Source organism: Hippocampus guttulatus, chromosome 3 (genome assembly GCF_054856545.1).
Source record: "Hippocampus guttulatus isolate MCC_2025c chromosome 3, RoL_Hgut_1.0, whole genome shotgun sequence".
NCBI classification, from domain to species: Eukaryota; Metazoa; Chordata; class Actinopteri; order Syngnathiformes; family Syngnathidae; genus Hippocampus; species Hippocampus guttulatus.
Genome location: NC_141263.1, coordinates 10,523,935 through 10,541,778, shown reverse-complemented (window position 1 = coordinate 10,541,778; position 17,844 = coordinate 10,523,935). Strand labels below are relative to the sequence as shown.

General features: G+C 42.9%; 1 protein-coding gene across 8 annotated transcripts in view; it reads left to right on the top strand.

The window, feature by feature from the left end:
• The window catches only part of baz2ba (bromodomain adjacent to zinc finger domain, 2Ba), a 103,274-nt gene that overhangs the window by 63,583 nt on the left and 21,847 nt on the right, over positions 1-17,844 (top strand). For 6 of the 8 annotated variants that reach the window (XM_086106676.1, XM_086106677.1, XM_086106673.1 and 3 more), the window contains 14 exons: positions 770-961; positions 1,059-1,220; positions 2,332-2,522; positions 2,947-3,138; positions 7,458-8,069; positions 8,734-9,484; positions 10,704-10,973; positions 11,793-11,853; positions 11,957-12,065; positions 12,691-12,792; positions 13,449-13,671; positions 14,472-14,564; positions 15,925-15,986; positions 17,469-17,534. In XM_086106676.1, the coding sequence (XP_085962802.1) occupies positions 770-961; positions 1,059-1,220; positions 2,332-2,522; positions 2,947-3,138; positions 7,458-8,069; positions 8,734-9,484; positions 10,704-10,973; positions 11,793-11,853; positions 11,957-12,065; positions 12,691-12,792; positions 13,449-13,671; positions 14,472-14,564; positions 15,925-15,986; positions 17,469-17,534 (3,086 nt within the window). The remainder of the gene's footprint in view (positions 1-769; positions 962-1,058; positions 1,221-2,331; positions 2,523-2,946; positions 3,139-7,457; positions 8,070-8,733; positions 9,485-10,703; positions 10,974-11,792; positions 11,854-11,956; positions 12,066-12,690; positions 12,793-13,448; positions 13,672-14,471; positions 14,565-15,924; positions 15,987-17,468; positions 17,535-17,844) is intronic. The other 2 variants (XM_086106678.1, XM_086106674.1) reach the window with 1 other exon arrangement.

The following is a 17,844-nucleotide window of genomic DNA, read 5'->3' as shown; positions in this document are numbered from 1 at the left end:
AGCCTTTTCCATTGCTGGTCTCTCTCTTTGGAATGACCTCCCACTGAACATTCGTCCAGCCCCCTCGCCGTCCATCTTTAAAACTTGTCTCAAAACTCATTTGTAGTCTTTGGCTTTTGACTCAGCATGACTCAGAATTGATCCTAGTTGTACTGTTTTGTTCTTTCTACTGTCTTCATTATGAATTGATTGTTTAAAGTTGTATATATGATATTTGCTCCATGTACAGCACTTTGTATACAGCGGTGGTTGTTTTAAAGTGCTCTATAGATACAGTTGAGTTGAGTTGAGAAGTTTACTCACTCTCTCGTGGATATGGCTCAGAGTGTTTAAAAAAAAATCTGTTTGGTTCCGAAAATCTTCAACCAAGTTCCACCTAAAAAGGAGCACCACCGTCACGACCAACAGTAAAAGTAGCATAGTAGGCCAGAAGTATCCCTCAAGAACAAGAAAATGGTTGTCTGTTTTCATATTCTTGGAAGCCGCTGAAAGAGCGTGCACAGTTGAACAAGAACACTGCTTAAGTGTAGGAAAATGAAACTTTATTTAAATAACTCTCATTATAATGTATTTGACATATGTTCAACCCAAATTGTACCTCAATAAATGTTTGAAAACAAGCAGTTGTAAAACATTAAATACTGACGTATTATAATTGTACTATAGCCATGTGAAAAAGTTTCCAACAAGTTTGGCAGCCCTAGTTCTTCATAAAGTACACAACTATGACCACATTTTAAAGCTTTCACTTTTGGTTGATTTGTTTCAGGCCGTCTGTTTGGAGCAGCTGGAGAGCAGCCCTTCATTGGCTCCACATTGTCAAGTGCCTTTCCTCTGGTGAACCACCCAGCCTTTGGGGCCCTCTACACTGCTGGAGTGAGCAGGCCGGAGTTTGGAGGACTTGGCTCCCTTGGCATGCCAGCTACTCTGGCTGCCCACCCCCAGCTCGGAGCCTTGTCAGGTAAGACGTGGAGGGGGACAGTGCAAAAACACTGAAACGTAATGACTGATTTTTGCCACTTGAATTGCAAACACTGCGTTGATTCCCCTCTTGACAGAGTGGTGGCGAGCTGCTGAAGCCCATGGGCGAGGAGCCGCTGCCTTTCTTCCTTCTTTCATAGGTTTCCCTCCATTCTTTACCCCACACATTCAGCCAAACCATAGCGCCAGTCCTGTTCAGATTAGAATGCCCAGCAAGAATAGCCAAGAACCACCTAAAGGTATGCCACACAGACACATCTACTAATACTTGAAGACAATGCTGGAGAACAACTTGCTTTATCGCATTTTTCATCTTATGTTACAACTGTTTGGAAGAATCAATGACATTTGCAGTGAAAACACAACAATCAAGCACAATACATTCCGGGAAGCTAGTCAATAGATTTGTTTGCATTTCGCAGAATCTTCCCTCATGAAACAGTGGAAACTGAATTAATTCACTCCAGTGTCAAACTCCGTTTGAATATTTCTTACATACCCTTGATATCCAGTTTGGGTTCCTTGTACTAGTATTCCCTTTGTCATCACTGTTGAGAAAATTCAGCAACAACTACAAGGACAACTAGTGCACATGAGTAGACTGTCTTTTTCCATTTTTGCCAGTTTTCTCCTGTTCGTACGACTTCAAGCTAGATGTCAAGTATATTGAAATAAGTTAAAAATATAAATGTGCTTGTGCTTGGCAGCCTTAACATAAGGTACTCAAGTGTGTTCTTACCAGAAGCTGTATTCTGGCTTGACGGTCATCTAATTTTTTTCTTTGCCTTCTGTGATAGCATCACAGGAAAAAAGCTAGAAAAGGCACCAATTGTCCAGAGTTTAATCATTGAGAGTGATTAGGACATTCTTGCAAGAATTGCTGATGTCTCTCACTACATAGAAGATAGGATGAAGTCATTCTCCGTGCCTATTCAAATAATTTTTTGCACAAATGCAGAGACATTTTCTCCCCTAAAATATTAATTCAATTGTATGACGGCAGTGACATTTGCCTTTAGAGTTCCCACCGTTCCAGTGTTCTCCCTTCTCCTGATCAATTTCCCTTTTTTCGAGACAAATAAATTGTTCTCCGTCCAGCAACACATGCCTTTTGGTTTTCCTTCGGTCATCTTTTTTTCCCTGCACCCTTTCAATTTCAGTCTTTTATTATGTCAGCCGTTAGTATTGGCCTTGTATATTTTGCAGCCAGCATGTTTTAAGAGTTAGATGCTCAAATCAATATTTGCCTCAGTCCATTTTGTACTTGGTTCCAGATAGTTTATTAGACTGTGCATCCACGCTCTCTGAAAAGTGAATAGGTGAAACAGACAATCTTTTTTTATGTTCAAGGGGTGAATGGCGCAGTAAATGGCAGTGGCGTCTGTCAACCCACAACGCAGCCTGGGAGCTTTTGTGTAAGTCCGATCCCTGTTCAGGCATCGACCAATCCAACCAAAAAAGCAGAGCCCTCCAACAGTCCCTGTCAGAATAGCCCAGCCAAGACAGTGGAAAACCCTGCTGCTCCAAAAACTAAGGAAAGGGTAAGTTGTTGGTTCCTACGATTGTTCACCAGACACAAAAAATGTAATACAGTGATCCCTCGCTACTTCGCGGTTCGTTTATCACGGGTTCAGTGCATCGCGGATTTTTTCAAACAAAAAAAAAATATATTTTTTTTTTTTACATTTTTTTTACATATACATGGAGTACAGTACTGTATATGTTGCTCTATGTGACTCGCTGTTGTTTTGCAGCTTCTCGCAGACCGTTTGCGGACTTAAAAAAAATATACCTGTATATATATTTTTTTACCTGTTTGTTAATTGAACGCTACTTCGCGGATTTTCGTTTATCGCGGGTGGTTTTGGTCCCCATTAACCGCGATAAACGAGGAATTACTGTACTGTATATAAAATGACAAAAAATACATTTAGTGATGTGCATTTTGCCCTTTTCTCAATTCAGAGGCAACGTAAAAAGGCAGCAGAGGCTCCTGGAATAAGTAACAGTGAAACAGGCACGTCTTCAGACAGCTCAAGCGACGGGTCCCTCAGCAGTGATTTGGAGGACCTCGCGGAGGATGATGAAGAGGACGATGATGAAGACGAGGACGATGACTTATCAGACTCTGAGAAACAGATAAAGAAGAAAGCAAAGGTAAATATGAATGCTCAACATCAGTGGCGGGCCGTGCATTTGGCACCTAGGCCTGCAGTGGGGAGTTGTATAACGAATTATATTACAGAAATCATCAATCTATACAAAGATGCTTTACAATAACAGCATGTAGCTGGAACAGTTCACAATCAATATTTATCAAATAGCATGACAAAAACAAAAGAAATGAAGTAAAATGACTAGCACTAAGCTAGTCATACATGGCTGTAACAGGTTCTCTTTGCCCAATCAGAGGACAGAAGTTGAAATCTCAGTCCCATTGCTTGTACAGTTTTAAGTAACAATAGCCAGCACTACCGATTGATGCTAAAGGACTTTGGCAAATGAGTTTGACATGGCAACACGTGATGGCTGAGATGTGATTGGACAAAAAAAAAAATCTTGACATCCACATACACGTCCTGGAAGCAGTGTAGTTAAGCGAAACATTTTGAAAATAAGAGCATCTACTTTGAGGACCAAATTACAACAACAACAACAACAGTATTTATAGAGCACTTTCAAACAGCCATCGCTGCATACAAAGTGCTGTACATGGAGCAATTTAACATGCACAATAAACAGTAAGACAAATCGGTAATAAAGGCGGTAGAAAGCACCAAACAGTAAAACCAAGCACAAATCTAAGTCATGCTGAGTCGAATGCCAAAGAATACAAGTGAGTTTTGAGGAGGGTTTTGAAGATGGGCAGCGAGGAGGCTTGCCGAATGTTCAGTGGGAGGTCATTCCAGAAAGAGGGACCAGCAACAGAAAAGGCTCGATCCCCTCTGAGCCTCAGTTTAGTTCTTGGTACTTCTAATAAAGTCTGGTCCACAGACCTGAGGCGCCGGGCAGGTGTGTAGGGGCGGATGAGCTCAGAGAGGTAAGGTGGCGCGAGATTATTCAGAGATTTGAAAACAAATAAGAGGATCTTGAAAATAACTCTAAAATGAATGGGGAGCCAGTGAAGGGATGCCAGAGTAGGAGTTATGTGCTCCCTCTTACGAGTACCAGTCAAGAGGCGAGCGGCGGCATTCTGGACCAGCTGAAGGCGCTTAATGGAGGACTGGCTGACTCCAAAGTAAAGGGCATTGCAGTAATCGAGCCGGGATGTGACAAAGGCATGAATTACTGTCTCAAAGTGTTCATGTGAGAGGAGAGGTTTTATTTTGGCCAGCTGTCTAAGGTGAAAGAAGCTGGATTTAACAACGGCACCAATTTGCCGATCGAGTTTGAAATCACTGTCCAGTTTAAGGCCCAAGTTTGAGACTGTTGACTTAAGATAAGGAGACAGGGGGCCCAAGTCTACAGGATGGAATGTACAAGGGCCACTGGGACCAAACAATATCACCTCTGTCTTCTTTTCATTGAATCTCAAGAAATTTTGTGCCATCCAGGTTTTGATTTCTTCCAGACAGGATAGGAGTGGCCTTAATGAGAAGGCGTCTTTCTTGCTCAGTGGGACATAGATCTGGCAATCATCTGCATAGCAGTGGAAGGGAATACCATGTTTCCTTAAGATGGAACCCAATGGGAGCAGATACAGCGAGAACAGCGGAGGCCCCAGAATTGAGCCCTGTGGAACACCACATGACAGGGGAGCAGTGCGTGACTCAGAGCAGCCAAGGCTGACACAGAAGGTTCTGTCAGCTAAATAGGACCTAAACCACTCAAGAGCACTGCCGCCAATGCCCACCAAGTGCTGCAAACGAGTCAGCAGAATACTGTGATCCACGGTATCAAATGCTGCAGTTAAGTCCAATAAAACTAGACACACGTGGTCTCCAGAGTCATTTGCCAGGAGGATGTCATTAGAAACGCGTAACAGGGCTGACTCCGTGCTATGCATCGTCTTGAAACCTGACTGGAAGACCTCCAAGATGTTATGTTCATCCAAGAAAAATTTCAACTGCATGTGCACCACTTTTTCCAGAATTTTGGAAATCAAAGGCAGTTTGGAAATGGGCCTGAAGCTTGACAGCACATCTGGATCAAGACCAGGTTTCTTGATCAAGGGTTGGACCACAGCATGTTTAAACTGTTGGGGAACTACACCAGAAGAGAGGCTGCTGTTGATGATATCCAAGACTGATGCGCCAACACTCGGGAGAACCTCCTGAAAGAAGTGCGGAGGAAGAGAGTCGCAAGGGGAGCCAGATGGCTTCGTCTGGCGAACAACATCCTCCAAAAGCGCCAAGGACACAGTTTCAAAAGAATTTAGCACAGCTGAACATGGAACATGGACAGAGGGGTCAGATGCAGTATTTGAGACCGGAGTCCTAGCTGTAGAGACCTTATCAATGAAAAACTGAAGGAATCTGTTGCACATCTCGGGTGAAGAATCCGAGCAAGTAGGCAGAGGGGGTTTGAGTACAGAATCTATCGTTTTAAATAGTGCGCGTGGGTTGTGACGGTTAGCTTGAATAAGGTCTGACAGATATTCTCTTTTGGCCTCTTTTACTGTGAGCTGGTAGTTACGCCAGCAGTCTTTCCAAATTTGATAAGAGACATGCAATTTGTCATTTTTCCACTTGTGTTCGGCTTTGCGACACCCCTGCCTAGCTGCGTGGGTAATGTCGTTAAACCATGGCAAGGGTTTAGGTTTTGGGAGCACAGTTTTTGAAGGAGCCACCAAATCCAGGATGGCACGGCATGATGAGTTGAACCAAGAGGTGAGTTCCTCTGTGTTCGACGAGGGTACGCAAAGGTTATTAAAGGCATCAGAGAAACGACTAGCAGTGCGAGGGTTAAAAATTTGGCGTTTAAAACTAGGAGCGGCAGATTTCACAGCAGCATGCGATAAGACTACGTCAAATAAAACTGCCATGTGATCAGAAATCCCATTTTCAAGGACTTCCAGATTTGACACCGGTAGACCATAAGCAAGGACAAGGTCTAAAATATGACCTTGTTCATGTGTCGGGCTGCTCACATACTGCACGAAATTAAAAGAGTCGATAAGTCTTAAGAAGTCCTTTGCTAGCATTTTTTCCGGACAGCACACATGGATATTAAAATCCCCCATTAGGAGGATATGATCATATCTCAGCCTGATTTCCGCAAGAAAGGTTGAAAAGTCGCTTAAAAAGTCTTTGTTGTATTTAGGAGGACGGTAAATGACAGCACAGAGCACCGGGAAAACACGACCGACTTCAAAGAAGGTTGCTTCAAAGCTGGTGGCCGATGTGGTGAATGTGCACCGTTTACATTTGAAATTGTTCTTAAAGATGCTCACCGTTCCTCCACCACGGCCTGATGTCCTCGGGGTATCGAGGAAACCACAGTCAGGTGGCAACAATTCAAGCAAAGCGTTGTACTCACCAGTACCTGCCCAAGTCTCCGTCAGACACAGGAAATCCAAGTCATTGGAAAGGAAATACTCCCTCAGAATATGGGTCTTGTTCGTCAGCGACCGGGCGTTTAACAACGCGATCCTTGTGGGAGTAGCAACGGGAGGGATTGCCTCTTCCGATCGCCGAGCCCGGGGGAATTCCCTCAAAAGCTTTCGCTGGATTCCTCCCCGAGAAAGGCGTGGAGGGTAGAAATGCCGTGGCGCGATGGGAGAGCCAACGACTGTTAGCAAGCACGAGGTGACCGGGTCGAGGGCACACCACGCCGGAGCGATCGAAGTGTGTCTCAGATCCCGTTTTAGCTTCACGAGCTGACCGCTACGTTTGCCGCGGCGGCGGCGCTTCTGTGAAGGGGGCGAGCGAACGCGGAAGAGATTAGCCGGCAGGTTAGCCAAGAACGGAGGTAGCGTCTTTTCACCACCGTCTTGCCAAAACGCGGCCGAATCTCGGACGTGTTGTTGAATCAATAACAACGATCGGCGATCATAAAGCAACCGAGACGCTGTTAGGGAGGTAACAAGCATTGCGAAAAGTAAAAAAACCCGAAATGGCAGGAGCGTCGCCGAACACACTGGCGCACAAGCGGCCATCTTGGGCATAAATTAATACAATGTCACACCAAATATGCATGGCTGAGGATGAATACAGTAATCCCTCGTTTATCGCGGTTAATGGGGACCAAAACCACCCGCGATAAACGAAAAGTAGCGTCCAATTAACAAACAGGTTAAAAAAAAAAACGTCCGCAAACGGTCCGCGAGAAGCTGCAAAACAGCGAGTCACATAGAGCAACATATACAGTACTGTACGCCATGTATATGCAAAAATAAATAAATAAATAAATAAAATGGTAATATGTTTGAAAAAATCCGCGATGCACTGAACCCGCGATAAACGAACCGCGAAGTAGCGAGGGATCACTATTTGCTTTGTTTAAGAAGGCTTTTTAAATGTCTATTTCCTCCCCAGGTTCTGATACCAGTCACTGGAAAGACAGACTTTGTGGTCCACACAGCAGACGCCCAGGGGAACCACATCCAAACAGCCCCCCCCAACCCTCCAACCCTCATTCCCATAGCCCATTCCGTGTCTCCCCCAGTCCTGTCCCAAAGCTCACCACTGGCTATACACTCTTCCAGATCCAGACCAGAACAACACTTCAGTGTGATCCAGTCCACTGGCCTAGCTGCCAATTCAAAGTCCCTGGCACTCCTCAGCCAGCCACACAGGGAGTCCTCGCCGTCTTCCTCCCCCATCGCCTTCACCCACTCTCCAAATGCGCTCACCAGCTGCGCGTCTCCCAAACGTCCCAAACTGCTGCCGTCCTCTTCGTCCCCTCAGCACTTGCCCCTCTCCCTTTCCTCCTCCCCCAAGCCTGTTTCGGTGCCCTGTCCCCCATGCTCGGCCTTCCCGCTGTCTACCTCCCCAAAGGATTTCACTTTGACCTCATCTGTAACTAGCCCCCACAAGTCCTCACTGAAGCCACATCACTACGCTGCTGCGGGCAGTGCCAAAGCAAACAACAGGAGGAAACTGCTTGAAGACTCACTTGCACAGATCAATGAGTTCAGACTGAAACAGGTAAGCCGACTAACTCAATTGAATTCAGCACATCAATAGGAGAAAGTGGAGGACTCACACTGTTGTTTTTGTTTCGCCCTGTACATGGTCCGGACCCTATTTTTATTTCTCACTGTACACTGTCCGGACCCACAGGGAATATGAGACCATATTAAAAAAAAAAAAGGCTTTGCCTCTTCCACACACTTTTAATGCAGCACACACTGAAACTTTTTCAAATGTTTTTTTCCCCCCCCGAGAGTCTATTGTCAAAGAACACTGCAGAAACAATAAATGCTGTGTCACTCACACAGTTCTCCATGTAAGAATGCATAGCTCAAGCTTTTATTTCTCATTGCTGCTAGGAGTTTATTGTAAAACTGGAAACATTTAAAAATCAAAATGATAACCAAATCCTTTCATGTCAAATCATGGAAATCTATCGTAACCCTTTCAGGGTCAGTTCCGAGGTTCCACTGTACTAGAGGTCTGCATTGTAGTTAGTCCGCTGCCCAATCAAACAGTAATACAAACTAACAGTTTGAGCAACTGCACTTTGTTCCATTTTCCCTAGTTTTCTTCTGAACTTTCATTGTGCCTCTCGGTTTTGCTATTACCGTCCACCACCCCCCCCAACTCACTGCCCCTTCTTGTTTTCTCTCCGCTCTTCTCCTCCTGTTCCCAGACTCTCATGTCCCAAGGACAGACGTTCCCAGCCGAGCCAAGGAAGCAGGGGCCAAACAAGTCTCCCAAGGGGATGTCTCTGTCTTCTCCGTTGCCACCCGCCTTGCCTCCTCCACCCCAGAACAATCACTCCAACCTCTTCCTCTCGAGCGCCCTGCTCGGGCTTCCTGAACCTAATCACCCCAACGGAGTCATCCAAAGCACCACTCAGGACGCACCTTTGGCCCTCATCACCAAACCTCGCAAAAACTCTGCCTCTCAAGGCAAGTCCCCTCAGTGTGACTCTGATGGTGGGTCAATGCCTGTCAATCTTAGCACAGGGGCGAGTAGGACCCAAACAAGCTCCCAGGCTGGGCTTGTGTCGCAGCCACCTACTACCTCACCTCATGCCGCGAGCTATGGCTCCAGAAAGAGCAAGAACCCAAAGGGGAAGGGACAGACGCCAAACCTGACACAAGGACCGGGACAAACGGGGCCTTTAGCGAACTGGAAAGGCTTCTCTCAGAACCATTTGGTACAGTCTTTAGTCGATTTGTTTCGTGGAGGAGAGTCTGGGATCGGGATCCCAGGAGTCGGTATTCCCGGTGTCGGCATTCCTGGGGTGGGAATTCCTGGTAATTGTAACCCTGCGGCCGGTCTCCCCGCTAACAAGGAATCTGACGACTCAGGCGACGATGACGATGATGATGATGATGATGATGACCTTGAAGAGGAGGAAGAGGACGATGATGACTCTGACGACAGCCTGTCAGGTTGGTACAAACCTCACTCAACACATTATTTATATATGTTACTCGCCTTTCAGCTTGATTTTTAACAAATTTAATTCATACTCTGTAATTTTTCAGATTTATTTATTTTTTTCTTCTTTTCCTGAATCAAGTTTTTAATTAACACCAGTTCTTGTCACTGTTTCTTTAACACCTCAAATTCAAGTGTGTTTGGACAACGGGCAGGTGAAAAACGATCTCAGAAATCACACTTTTAAATCAACCATCAATCCATCTTCTAATTAGTTTATCCTCACAAGTGTCGCGTGGCGTGCTGGAGCCTATCCCAGCTGTCTTCGGTCAGTAGACGGGGTACACCCTGAATTGATTGCCAGCCAATGGCAGGGCACACGGAGATGAACAACTATTCACGCTCACAATCACAGCGAGGGCCAATTTGAAATGCCCAATCAACCTGCCCGCTCTTTTGCTGCCCGCTCTTTTGCTTAGATTGCTAATAATCCAACAAATGGAGCTTCCACTTCTTTGTCAGCAGAGAGTGGAGGAAAGTTGGGGTTGCATAAGAAATCTCTTGAGGGTTTTTTTTTAAAATTTAATTTAATTGAATGTTAATTCTCATGATTGTGCATAGCCAGTCATTGCAAGGTGCTGTACACAATTTGTGGGAGCTATAAACATCACAAGTCCTGTGTGGTCTACTTGTCACAAATCAAGCAATGTAAACATCTTTGGATTGAGAAGTATAGGAGAATGTCCCAATTCCTGTAAATTCACAATGCCATTGAGGAGTAATGGATCAATATTCCCTGGTCACCTCTATCCAAAAGAATTGTGATGGTTTTTGTGTGAATTTCTACAACATGGCTCGGATGTTTTTTTTTTTCCCCATAACTATTCCATAACATTATAGTTTGCTATTGAAAGTTTGTTATCTTAATGGCATATAATGTGAAATGCCGTAGATGGGTTTAACAGAAATACAGAGAGCAGCAATACAACAACACTCAAAAGCATACTGTGCATACTGGAGCTTTGTTGGGGACCTTCTCTGCATCTTTCTTCATTTGAAATATGTCGCATGCTGCAGCACTTTACTGAGGGTGCAACTGTAAAATCTTGACCTGTCTGTTTGTATATTGAAAATGACCAAAAAAAATGATAAAGGCAGTTATAAATCTGTAACAAAGGGCAGATTACCTGTACTTCATTGTGACATTGTAATCTGTTTGCATATGTCTAGAGTCAGACAGCAACTCAGACAGTGACATCTCTGGAAAGAAAGTCAAGGAGTCCAGGTCGCTGTCATCCGGCTCGTCAAAGAAGGAAACGACTCCCCGCGGGCAAACCAAAGGCCCAGAACTACTGAACACCTCAGCCAATCACACAGCCACCAGCTGCTCTCCTCTCAATCTCCAGGTCATCAAGACGCCCACTATTGTCACCAGCTCCAGTGCCTTGGCCTATCACAGCTCTCCTGGCTCCTCCTCCTACAGCCTAGCCTCTCCATTAGGTAATGTATTAAAATATCTCATGCAGACTCATTGGGGAAAAAAGAGGGATGAAGATTGGTTTGGTACCTCTTGCTGACTTGTTGCAAGCAGCAGATGTTCACTTTATCATCATTAAAGCTGTATATAATACTGCAAAGAAAAGCTGCAGAATGCGATTCATGCATGGCCTGTGCTGTTTAACGCAATATGTTGAAGAGCGATCATTACCTTGTGAAAACGAGAAGGAAGACAGGAACCGGAGAGCCGAGGTCTTGTCATGGCATGCCTGTGAAACTACTATTTTGACACCTGTGATCTGTGTAGATTACTTATCCACATCAGAGAAAGTAGGACGTATTTGTTGCCAAAGCGGTCATTGCTGTCTAGCCTTTGTGCTCCATCTTTTCTGTAACAGTATTGTTCATTTATCTTTATTGACGTGAAGGCCCATTCGAACAAGAATTCTCAAGTAATGTGTATCTTGAAGAGCATTGGCACCTGTGATCAAAGTGTTTTGACAAAATTCAGGACATGTTACGATTTGCTTTTCACACTCTTAAAGTGGCAACTTTTTCGACGATATCACCATACAAGTGACTGAGACATGCAGCAAACAAGTTTCCCAACTTTCCCACACTACTGTTCATTCAGCTCATTCATAATATTTTGAGAGCCGTATTCCAGTAATCTTCAAATTCCCCAAAAAGCTACATTTTCACAATAAAATTCCCAAATATATTGTACATTGTGTGTGTGTGTGTGCGTGTGCGCGTGCGCGTGCCACAACATTTTGCACTTGTGTATTCTTGCTGTAAAAATACCATTGAATCTTTTTATAGGTTTAGGAAAGAGAAAGCGTGTGATGGATGAGAAGGATTTGATGACACCTCTGGAGTTGGGGTACGGCTCAAATCAATCTGTACCATCTACGGTAGTCATGTCTCACAACAAATATTCTTTTAAGCTAATGGCCTTCTTTTTTTTGAACTTGTTAAAAACCAAGGTGGCGGAGAGAAACGAGAATCAAAAACGTGTCAGGGCGGCCTCAGGGGGATGTAGCCTACTACGCACCATGTGGCAAGAAACTGAGACAATACCCAGATGTGATGAAGGTATCTATGTATGCTCAAACAAATCAATGTGCATCTTTGTGATATCATTTCCACTTTTGCCGACGCTATGTGTACCCCTACTACCCTCATTCTGCTTCCTGTGACCCTAATAGTGTGAGATGTTATTCTTAGCGTCTCTTCTTCTGCCACTTTGCTTCCCTCTCCCTCCACAAAGCAATGATTAATGGTTAATTTTGGGATGCACAGCTTCGGCCTCATTTGTACAGATACCGTTTATTTGGTTCAACAGTGATCGTCAAACTACCTTTAGTGCAGTTGTCAAAATAGAAAAATGGCTGCTCACTAGTATCCACTCACTGCTCATCCATCAGTCAGCAGGGAGTGAAGAAATGTCTGGCCACAGATAGAGTTAGAAAGAGCCTGAATTGTGCACCCCAAGGTCACAACTGTTTTTCTTTCCCTTAAGAGCTTTTGCTGTTTTTTTTTTCATGTTTATTTTTTGTTGTCCTCTGGCTTTTATCGTGATTAGCAAAGCCTGCACAGATGCACTATAACTGTAGACTCCCTCCCATCTATAGTCTAGTCTCCCAACTGCTTTTTCAATGTCGCTAATTTCGCCTTTTTCTGCCTAAACCAACGCCATTTATTATTTTCTCTTCTGTAGTATCTATCCAGAAATGGAATAAGTGGCATCACGCGTGATAATTTTAGCTTCAGTGCAAAGATCAGGGTTGGTGACTTCTATGAAGCCAGAGAAGGACCCCAGGTGAACGCCTTTCATCTCTCTCCCTCTCCCTCTCTCTGTGTCTCGTATGGAAAACCATTTGAGCATTTATTGGTATCCATGATATCCAGCTTAATGTCACTGAACTACACACTCATTGTCCTTAGTAGAAAGACAATTCAGCGCGCTGGTAGAGCACCTGTAATTTATAAGTACGGTTCTTAGTAAAAGAGTCGTTTTACAGGCACATGATTCTCATTCTAGTACTTGTGTTCTGAATTGTCTTACTACTGAGGATAATAAGCATACTAGTACACTGACTTTAAGATGAACATCCTTGGTATGGAATAAATGTTACAATGGCTTTCCGTACTTTCTCGCTCTCTCTCCCCCCTCTCCTTGATCCCTGTTCAGGCTGAGCTTTATGCAGCAGTCACTGTCAGGGCAGGGACAGGAATCATGCAGAACCCTAGTGATGAACTTACTTCCTCAGGTGGCCTGTGTTGCCATGTAACCTGGTTTCTATACCTCCCTCAAACCTCAATAAGAACATTGATTATATCTTTAAAAACAAAAAAATCAACAATTAAGCTCCAGTGAAACATTTTTGATTCCGAATTAAATTCTTCCTTGGGTGTTAAATGTTGTTCACCACTTCCCCCTCCCAAACTCTCTGCATGTATTTTCTGGCTCTTCAGGGTTTACAGTGGAACCTGTTAAAGGAAGAGGAAGTCATTCCTCACATTTTGGCAATGGAAGGCCGGCGAGGTCGTCCCCCCAATTCGGAACGTCAGTTAGCTGGCGACAGTGCCAAAGCTAATCGGCGGAGGAAAGGTCGACCCCCGAATGTGGGCGATCCCTTGGTAACGGAAGGTCCCAGCCCCAGTGAGGTCAAACTCCTGCGCAAATTAGAAGCTCAAGGTCAGTAGAGAAAATGAGTTCCAGTATCTTTGGGTCAAGTTTCGCAAATAATCATAGAAACAGCAGAACTATGAGTAGTGTCAATTTGTGGTTTGATAATAGTATTGCAATATCTATTAATATATCAAATAAATGACATCTTCCATGATTGCAGGTGGCAAACATATTTACACTTTTTAGAAGTACAGATATGTCGAAGTAATTAAAATGGTAAAATTAGAAGTACTGATTCAACTAAATATAAATAGCTAAATTAACTGGATACCTTTTCAGATTTGCCAAGAGTCATTCTTGTAGTGAACATCAAAAATTCTCTTTGAAAAAAAAAACACGGATGGGGAATTTCTTGCTTGACTGAATCTGTTGCGTCATTGTCGTGAATGCACATTGGTTCCTTCGTGTTGCTGCATTTCCTATTTTGCCACCTGAAGTCTCCAAGCTCAAAACCATTTAAGATCTCAACCACGGTGGACTTGGCATCCGCCTCTTTACGTCTTTTATACATTGTGTCATCATCCGTGGATGTTGGGGGAGGGAAAATACTGAACCTATTTTGACAACACCCGGAGTAGAAAGTGTTGATAGGTGTTTTCAAATGTAGTGAGTAAAAGTAAAAAGCCAGCAGAAAAATACTCAAAAGTATAGATACCTGAAAAGTCTATTTCATTATTTGTACTTCCGACCACTGTCCTTGGTCCACTTTTACCTAATCAAGCACAGCCCCCTCATCATTCATTGAGCAAAGGAAGGTCAGGCAAAGAAATTCCTCACTGACAAATTTTCTCTTTTCCGGTGTTCAGAAATAGCCCGACAGGCAGCCCAGATGAAACTGATGAGAAAACTAGAAAAGCAGGCACTGGCACGTGCCGCCAAAGAAGCTCGGAAACAGCAAGGTAGGAACCTTTTATTTATTTTTTTAAACCAGTCTATACTGGACAGTCAGCTGTTTCACAACTCTGAATTTGCTCATTGGTTGATATTGTGGAAGTTGGATTGAGTTAAGGTCAGTGTATAAGCACGCTGTTTGTCGTCACTCGTGCGATGCACTAATAGAATGCCAAGGCTATGGTAGTAGAATAGCTAGTATCTTACTAGTAATGTTGTTTTCGACTACTGTATGACAATACTGCACGGACAACTCCAGCATACTCATAGGACAACTACATGTTACTTGTGAGATAAAACTCTGGACTAGATGTCATCTGTGTCCTACAAGTATTTCTAGTGAAGCACTAGATGTTAACGAGTAGAATTTTATATTGTCACAGAGAGCTTGCTAGTACATGTCCCTTTCACCTGGATATCAAGTGTATTGATTACATGCTCAAAACAGCTGTCTATAGATCTGTTGCACAAGAAGATGAATTTGATCAGAGCTTTTAATATGCGCTCTTTCACTTTGAGGTTTGAGTTTAGGAATTTCTATATGATGTCATCTTCTAACTCAGTTATACCAAAATTTAAACAGCAGACAACATTGAACTAGTAAAACACGTTTTTAATGTTAAGGTTTGTAAGCAAATTAATGTGAGTACTGTACACATTTTACGCAAGAAATATTTTTACTTTTTTTTTTTTTTTGCAAAACTATAAATGACCACATCTGGCTAGTGATATATATTTTAGCATTAAAAATATCATTTGGTTAAAGAGCTTCTACATACCGGTGCATTAACCATTACAGAAATATAAAATGGCAAATACCAATGGTCATTAGCAATGCTCTTAATTTGGGGTACCTATGGCACAAACCTAACACAGGGTAGTCTAATAAATTTGCTAGCTACTCTAAACCAATGCAAGTGACTGGAGTGTGATTTCCCATGCAGATGTGGTTAGCACATCAATACATACACTTGAGTCCTCAAACTCACCTTTTGGTATTCCCACACAATAAATGTTGACAAAGTAAAGTCCACCAACAAAGAGTAGCTGCATTACAAGAAAAGTGAAAACATACTTTCAGTTTCAGTTGGATTGTGCACAAGGTCCACTGTAATAGTGAATGTAAAAATCCAACAGAAGAATGAATCAATTGCGTTACCTGATTGATCAACGGGTTTTGTTGATTGTTGATTCCTAATTCACATTCAGAGACACAAATTTAGTCTCACACCAATGGCATGAAAGATGCCAACCGAGCCTATCAGGAGCAATTAGGGGCTATGAAATCTGTCAGTCGAATGCATTTGAGACTCTGGCTGTGTAGGCCGATTTTGTAGTCAATCATAGAAACTCTCTTGACTCTTGCAGCTATCATGGCGGCAGAGGAGAGACGGAAGCAAAAAGAGCAGATCAAGATTCTTAAGCAGCAGGTACGTGGACTCCATGCCTTTGCTGACCAATGATTTCCTTTCCTCTTGAAAACCAGTGACTGTGTAGCTAAAAAATACTCAATACCTCTAACCTAATAGTCTTGCTTTTCATTTTACCGCCGGCATTAAACATACTTTTGTGGTTTTCTTTGCCCAAATGAACCAAAGTATTGATGTATAGTGATTTTATCCCAAGTATTTTTATGTGGTTAAGTTTTCAGGTAAAAAGAGAACTCCTTTAATTAACAGCAATAGATGTACCTCGTATGTCATTCTCTGAATCTGGGGGGTTGCTTGTCAGACGGATGGCAGCTAGCAGTTGTGATTGTCAGGACCGGTCTGACACTCGAACATATTAACATATTTTCTCGAAATGCCCGATGTACACCCTGATAAAATTGCATGTATTTTATTAATGGGACAGTGGTAACAGTGTTCGAGAGAGCAATAGGAACAGTCCCAAGAACTGTCTGTGTTCCCAACACATTAGCACTGGTTCCTGCAGAAAGATGCACCTGCTGATCTATGAAGGGTCATGGGAGAACCTTGAAAGAATTCTAAGTCATGTACAGTGGTACTTGAGACATGAGCTTAATTCATTCTCTCACTACCCACATAACCCACAACATTCGAGACTCGTCATCATTCATTATTAAAATGAAAGGAAACCACCAAAAGAACTTTGTGTTTTTATATGACAAACAGCACTCCATAACGTTGCACTTTGTAACATCATAAAGTGCCCATAAATAACTAGAATTTAAAGAAACAGTTCTTGCTGCATTTTTTTTTTTTGCTTCAATGTACATTCTGCAGCTCTTTTTGGTGTGTGTGCATTGGCCAGCTGGTGTCAGAAAAAAATAGAAATGGCGCTATTATTGGGCTTGTTAAAATTCCTCAGTAAGCAGCAATAATATTAATCACAAAGAGGAAAAAGTATTTATGCCTGTAGGTTCTTTTATCTGTCTACATGTGCTGCTTCACCTTTTGGGTTCAAATATCCATTACTTTTAACAATGACAGATTCTGTTCGTTAGCCTTCTCTGGCGGTTTGCAATGTCATCAAGCTAAAGAACTCTTTGGCAAAGCTATGTGGTTGTTTTAAAGACACAGCTAGTTTTAATTGTTTAAACGGGGACATGCAAGAAACAGCTTAATGCCTCTTTTGTTGGGAGAATTCTTTGAAGGGAATCTCATAACAGTGAAACAGCAACACAAAAAAACCCCCCACAGATGGTGTAAAAATGAAAATGCTTTTTGTTTATCCTAAAACATTAAGGATTTATCATCTGTTTGTCTGTCAATCTATAGCTGGGTTTCCAATACTGTTTTTCGCAACATAAAAGCAATAGTTCTACTTCGATAGACTTTCATATAATAGAGGTGATAATTGTGATGATGTAATTGGACAAATTAACCCGAAACATTATGTCTGCATTCAAAAAACAAACAAAAAACGTTTTGTTTTGTTTTTTCCAACAGGAAAAGATCAAGCGAATTCAGCAGATTCGGATGGAAAAAGAACTCAGGGCACAGCAAATTTTGGAGGTAACAGAATCTGACCCAACAGCGCCCGATAAAGCAGAACATTCCTGGATAGCTGCAGCGCCTTTGACTACTGTATAGTGTTTTTAATCTTCCTAAAGCTCATTACTGAATAGTGGCATGCTTTGGAGGCGTTGCGTCTTCTTAGGCATAATTCCATATGGAACTAATGCTAAATTGGTCTTGGTTGACAGCTGCTGAATATTAAAATGGCGGTTGCTGCCTTTTCAGACCTTATTTAAATTGGACAGAAAGGTCTTCTTTCCCCCATCAGACAACAGTAACAGTTCAGTGTAAGTGGGTCGAGTGGAGA